The sequence below is a fragment of the Phoenix dactylifera genome, unplaced genomic scaffold (assembly GCF_009389715.1).
Source record: "Phoenix dactylifera cultivar Barhee BC4 unplaced genomic scaffold, palm_55x_up_171113_PBpolish2nd_filt_p 000591F, whole genome shotgun sequence".
Lineage (NCBI taxonomy): Eukaryota > Viridiplantae > Streptophyta > Magnoliopsida > Arecales > Arecaceae > Phoenix > Phoenix dactylifera.
This window is the reverse complement of record NW_024067990.1, coordinates 214,594-221,470: the sequence shown is the minus strand read 5'-3', so window position 1 is coordinate 221,470 and position 6,877 is coordinate 214,594. Positions and strand designations below refer to the sequence as shown.

At 41.7% G+C, this 6,877-nt stretch overlaps 1 protein-coding gene across 2 annotated transcripts; it reads right to left on the bottom strand.

The window, feature by feature from the left end:
• Positions 1-332: 332 nt before the first annotated feature.
• Positions 333-6,173, bottom strand: LOC103713471 (SPX domain-containing protein 4). 2 transcript variants are annotated; one of them, XM_008800411.4, is made up of 3 exons: positions 5,616-6,173; positions 1,057-1,216; positions 333-970 (listed from the first exon to the last, which is right to left on the bottom strand). In XM_008800411.4, exons 1-3 carry the CDS (start codon positions 5,880-5,882, stop codon positions 501-503), a joined length of 897 nt encoding a protein of 298 aa, XP_008798633.1. In that variant the 5' UTR covers positions 5,883-6,173; the 3' UTR covers positions 333-500. The 2 variants fall into 2 exon arrangements, with proteins under 2 accessions (XP_008798633.1, XP_008798634.1); XM_008800412.4 differs by having other exon boundaries at positions 5,625-6,169.
• Positions 6,174-6,877: the final 704 nt, after the last annotated feature.

Here is a 6,877-nt window from a genome sequence, read left to right as displayed (position 1 = left end):
ACATCAAAAGGAGGATACTAAGAGGTTGTTCTTGGTAATAAGAAGCTGAGCACAGTAGGAGGAAGATATTGCACGATCTGAACACATTAGAGAAACACCAGGAGAAACCCAGACAACTGACTATGAGAGTGAAGGAGAGCTCGAGGTCTCAGCAACCAAATCCACAAAAAGACGCGTTATTTCTGTTTGCAAGGATCCCAATTAAGGCGTAGGGGCAAAAACAAATGGAACCCATATATTTGATAGTGAGACTTACCAAGGCCTGATTCCACCCAAGTCACTTGGGAACGTTAGGGAAATGCGTTCTGGCAACATTTGCAAAAGCACAAATAATACGGAAAAAAAGGCTGACAGAAATAAACGTGCACCTTCATCAACAGTTGATGTCCACATGGAATTATTAGTTCATCCCGGACACCTGACTCTCGTTGAGTTATCAGAAGCATAAAACTGAAAGTGTTTAGATTGTTCAATGTCAAAGCGTAACAACTTCCTAACTACTAGTCACCAGAATGTACACTCTCTTGATCAACATCTTGATTCTGCGAGGTTGTCAGAGAGTTGGAAGCCGAGTTTTCAGCTGTAATAGCTCCAGAACCATCATCACCATCTTGGCCATGGAAGAACTGTGCAAGAGATAAAGGATTATAGGTGGAGCTTGCTTTGCGAAGGCCTTGTATTGCTTTCATTGCAGCTAGGGTGCTTCGATACACATCCATGGTATCCTCTTGAACTGATGAAGCCTCTGGGTTACGCATACCATCAGATGTCTCCCTCTTTTCCGCTGAACCTGATTCAATGACCTCTGCTTCCAACGGAAAGAGAAGTTCAAGATTGGCTTCACACTCACGGACTAACCGTGTGAGGGGTTCTGTTGTGAAGAAGGGCTGATGAAGTGCACGTTGAGTGAAACGCAGACTCAGCAATCCCCCAGTTCTCTTGTCATACTTTTTTAGTATCTTCACTAGTCCTGTTAAAAGAATGGAGCTTTGAGAATCTTTTGGCTTTTCTTAATACATGACGAGCTGGTCAGGAATATGGAATACTAAGATGTACCTGCAAAATTAAGCGAGCTATAGTTCTTCAAAAGCACCATCTCCCCATGGATAGTCACAAAGGCTTTACGGATCTCCAACATCTCCTCACTGAATTTACTTTCAGATGTAAAAGCTCCATTTTTGCTAGCCCTCACCCTCTCAATCCTTTCCTTAAGCTCCTACAAGAAAGCATCAGAAAACAAAAAGGAATTATGTCTAGAGATAAAAGGAGAGGAGGGGGGAAGGGGTGTCTTGTTCCTTAAGCAAGAGTCAAGATGAAAATGCATGTCCATCACAGAGATAAACTGGAGCAAATAATGTTTATTGGCTCTGAAATTTTTACCCAAGTTGACAATTTTGCAATTGCAAAATAACCTTGTCAAAAGGATGAATATCAAAAGAATTTCAGCTGGCATTGACATCGATGTCTGTAACAACAGATAAATAGTGAAACATCAATGCAATTGATATACATATATACTATTGACTGGCTACGGAGCAACCCTAAATCCAATATCAAGTTAATAAATGAGTAAATGGCAATACTCAAAACCTATTAGGTTAAAATAGTAGGCATCAAACTAGAATTGCTGGTGGAAACTAGAATTGCCAGTGGATAAGAATAGAAAGCATAGATTTGTAAATGCAAAGAAAAATTGTAGACTTGTAGCTAATACTAACTTTATCTATGAAGGTTGTGTTACAGTACTAAGGCCTTAGGCTCCTCCATGAGTATGAGCTTAAAATATTGTGATTTGAATCTTCGCGTCTTAACTTCAAGGGTTCAATGAGCGGCTTTCCAGATGAGGAAACTTTTTGCCTCTGAGTGCAGGCTATCTTTACCCTTCTACCTTTTCCCCAATCTCCTAATCTATTCTTTAACCACTTTTATGGTCCAAATAAGAGAAAATCCAGAAAGGTTTTTGTTAGGAAGTCATAAAATCAAAGCTAAGGCAGAATATTTGGCAAAGTGGGCAGCGAAGTGGCTATGCTCCTAAATGGAAGGTCATAATGTGGATAGGATAAGAACTATTTAATTAGAATCGTTTCAAGGGAAACAATGTTGAAGGATAAGAAGGGATGTGTTTATTCAGTCAGAACTATTTGTCCTCCTTAAAAGGTGGTCCCCAGAAATTACAGAACTTTCGAAATGGGATTAGATTTTAAGGTGAGTTAAGCAGTCAACTCAGATTCTTTGGTGCAGCCCAGCTTCCAATAAGGTTGCTCTCCTGAACATTTCTTAATTGCTTCCAAAAACAACAATTTACATGCAAAGGAAGATGAAGCAACCAGTTTCCTACTCTGCGTAGGGATCTCAGTTCGAGCAAGTCAAGGAATTACTTCATTGCTTTTGCTTCTAGAAGATTATGATTTGCCCTAACTAGCAGCAGGAATGAGGATAAGAAGGTGGCAAGCAATCAATATCTATCCCAGTTTCCATTGTATCTTAACTTGCACTCCTTATTCGAAGTGCATTTGATTTGGCACCAAATTAGACAAAATATTAGAAATGTATACTATCTGGACCTCCCATTCCATGCTCCCATATTGGAGAGGAAAGCAACGCATATGTTGCAGGTTAAGAGTATCAACCTTTTTTTTTTGACGAGGGTGACGTAGTATTTGTGGTGCAGCGTCGGTGCCAATATACCATTTGGCACCAAAAGAGCAGACACTTTTTAATATATGGCCATTTTTATTTTTAATTCTACTTCTTGTGCAGTAATACATAGGCTATAAAGATATTACTGATGACAGAGCATTAATAGATGAACATCAATTACTTTACATTAGCATGCCAAGTCTTTTCCAACATCAGCTAGGACTTCCAAGATTATTCCATAAGCTCCATTAATAGACCAGCGACTCATAAATCTGTAAGAAATCACATGCATCATCATTTTTGCATCGGTGCCAATATATCATTTGGCACTAAAAGAGCAGACCCTTCTTAATATATGGCCATTTTTATTTTTAAATCTACTTCTTGTGCAGTAATATATAGGCTATAAAGATATTATTGATGACAGAGCAATAATAAATGAACATCAGTTACTTTAAATTAGCATGCTAAGTATTTTCCAACATCAGCTAGGACTTCCAAGATTATTCCATAAGCTCTATTAATAAACCAGCGACTCATAAAGCTCTAAAGAATCACATGCATCATCATTCTTGGGCAAGGGAAATGAAGATAACAATCAGATTCTTCTAAAAGACAGTGCCATCACACTACAGTTAAAAAGATCCCAACATCTTATCCATAAAATGGTAAAGAATGTATGTAAGAATAAAGTACTATCGTATTTCCTCTTTGCATAAATGAGAATGCAATTTTCACTTCCCAGTGTAGGTCTTTTTATGTTACATAGGCTTGAGAACGAGTGTTGGGTTCATGTACATGTCTAAGTGTCAATCCTTTTAATCTTTAAAAATATCTTCTTCTTGATCCATATGCAGGTGTCATACAGGTATGGATTTCTGACTGTCAGAAACAAGAACTTTAGCATAAGCCCAAGGGTCTGGATAACATAGATTCGTTTCCAACTGTCTATAATTTAGCTCAAGTCTTGACAACATCTTGCTAACAAATCATGATGATCTTCATCAAACCTTCTCCTCGCTTCACCTTTATTTTGTCACATCCAATACCACCATCCCTAATCATCTTTGAACTACTTCCTCTCCTACCAATTGCCTAAGAAACAAGGAAACCTAACTAGGAAATTTGTCTCCATTCTATCTCTTCTCTCCAAAGCCATTTCTTGTACCATTTGAATTATCTTTAAGTAACTCAACATGCTACTCAGCAACTTATCGTACTCCTTTTTTCTTAACACCACCAAGGTCAAAAATTTCGTTACCAGATATTGCATCAATACGTTATTGATTCGGTATGATAGAATCGGTACCATATGGTACGGTACACACCCCATCCCTTTTTTCATCTTTATCATGGTATAGCCTAAAACTGAGTGGCACAGGTCGGTACGGTATGGTAGACATACTGATTTCGAGCAGTACCGAGAAGTATGTGATCTGCTTGGTGTTTGGACCAGTACGGACTGGTTCGACTGATATACCAAATCGAACCTTAATATTATACTAGTACATTACTGGTATGATACGATACAGTCCATACGACAGACCTTGATCAGCACTATATCCACTACAGTGAAGCAACACGCTAAAAAAACAGACTATGCATCTGCAACAGTGCCAATATGCCACCAAGAGAACATCAAGCAGACAAGCAGCCTTAAAAGAAAGGCAACTAAATAGTGCCCATGGTGCATGATACTTCATCAATATATTTGATTGAAAGATTATTTAAAACAACGTCATGGCAATTGTAACATACGACAAATAATGATTTTTAACTAGCTCCTGCCACAGAGAGAATCTAAAATTCTCTAGTTGTCATTGCCATCCAAATCAAGGCATCTTTTGGGGCAAAGAAACAAGGACAAAGAAAAAAAGAAAAGAAAAGATGGGATCATTTCAACATAGAAACTGTTGTAGCTTAAAAGAGACAAAAGGAAATAATTGTCTTGAAGGATAAACTGAGATCTCAAACTTATCGGTGACCGGCATTAATAGAGAGGAGAACACTGAGAAGGGTAGAAAAAGACAGTTCCCCTTCACCCAACCATGCATCTATGCCCCATGTAATTCTGATTACATTCATAACCAGAACAACTCTATTTAGATCAACCAAATCCAAATTTATGGTCAGAACTAGGTGCTGGAAGCCTGTTTATGTAAAGATCAGAAGCCTCTCTATTCTCTACCATCGGAAGCATCCCTTGGCATAAAGACCAACTATCATCCTCTAGTGGAATACCAATTAACTCATTGTTCCGCTCAGGTTTGGAGAAATCACGTAGATATATATTCAGTTGCTGATTGTTCTCATCCCCAGGTAAGGCAGATAGCACTAAAACCACATTAAAGACGAGGGACTGGAGATTCATCGGCTCATCCGCAACTTCACTCTAAAGCTAGGATGCTTGGAGCCCTCAGAATCAGTGAGAGAAGGTTCCAACATAACTCTTTAAGGCAGATAATGCCGGGTTTAGATCTCTCCAGCGAGCAACTTCTTTTATTCCCGTGCGCTGAGCTCTCACAAGCACCAGATGATCCTCCACCACTCTGAAATAAATCGGTCCCATCGACATATCTCCCCTAGACTCTTTTTTATCTTCTTTAACAGGAATCCCCACCCCCTCTCGGACTCATCATTGAATATTCCCCCCTATATCTAAACCTCTGGATTTCCCCTTGACCCAATCCAAAAAAATGATATCACGGAAACAGTAATCAACGATACAACCTATCTATCCCTCGATGATGAATTGATGACGACGATGATGATAAAATCAAATAAACTAAGCAAGTTTCTTTCCTTTTTCTTCTCAGAAGAATGAAAAGGAAGCACGACGCAACATGCGAATTAAGACCGTCATATCATCTTCGTTATCAACCCTGATGCTAGATGAGATCCGCTAGCGCAGAGGAGCAGGGAAGGAGAGAGGGTGGACGGACAAGATAATAAGATCGCAGGAAGGGTTGTGAGACCTGGCTCACCTGCAAGCGGATGACGAATTCCTCCTCCTTGTCGACGTAGAAGTCGTTGAATTTGTCAAGCTCCTCGTTGAGGATTCGGACGAACCACTCCTCGAGGCCGACCCAGGGGCGGGGGGCGCCGGCGTCGACGGGATGGGGGTTGGGGTCGGGAGGGAGGTGCTTGATGAGCTTCTTGAGGGGCTTGTAGCACAGGAACTTGTCCCTCCATTCCGGCAGCGTCTCCTCCAGGTGGTTCCGGAAATCCTTGCCGAATTTCATTTCTCGCTCACTCCTCTCTCTTAAAGCCCTCTCCCTTTCTTCCTTCCCTGCCTTCGTTATCGTTCTCTTTTCTTTCCAGAAGCTAGCCCTAATTGATTCTTCCGTGAAGAGAAACAGTGAATTTCCTCACGGACGGAGATGCCGGGCTCCCTTCCCTCCGAGAACACAAATCAGTGAGGCTAGGTTAGTCCTGGCCTCTGCCAATAATAAGTTCTGCTTGCTTGCTTGCTGCGTCGTTGATCAGGGGAGGGGGGGGGAAAGTCGTTGGGGCCGCCGCGGGGGTTGGGGCCCGGGGGTTGAAAGGGAAGAGGGGGTATATTCCTCCAGCTTTCGATGCTGCCCGGGTCCTTATCCCCCCTCTCGGTCTCGGTGCAACGCATATACCGATGCGCAGTGGGACGATAATAACATCAGCATGGGTGTTTACGGAACCTGACCCTACAAAACGGCTTGTGTGTAGCTCGGAATTAAAATGCTGCCGGCGGCTTTTATCGTTTATCATTCGTCATACATCCATGTATTTTCAGAATCGGTCATGACCAACATGGCAGACCGATTAGCTAAAACCTCCGGCCGATCAATCAAAATCAAATTTTAAACTTTTTTCTCTGCTGATAACAGCTCGGCTCTATAAATGATTTTCGCAGCAATACCATAAATGTATGAAAATTTATCCGCACATCCGAACCCTTCGGCCGATTCTAATCTGTTGGGGGGAATAAGATTTTTTCCCAAATGACATAAATGCTCCTAAGAAGCCGTACAACTTCCGACCCCGGACGGCCGAAGTCGGCGTCCGACTTCGGAACGCCCGACCTCGAGACCTCCGACCTAAGAAAAACCCCGATGTTCGAGGTCTACTCTTGTCAGCCACCTACTACGGCCGCGCGCCTCAGAGGTCTGGCCGAGGACCATACCCTGACGCCCCTCTGGCATTTATTACGCATGGTCGCTGTAACTCTCCGGCTTACTCCACAATAAATGCGGATCTCCGG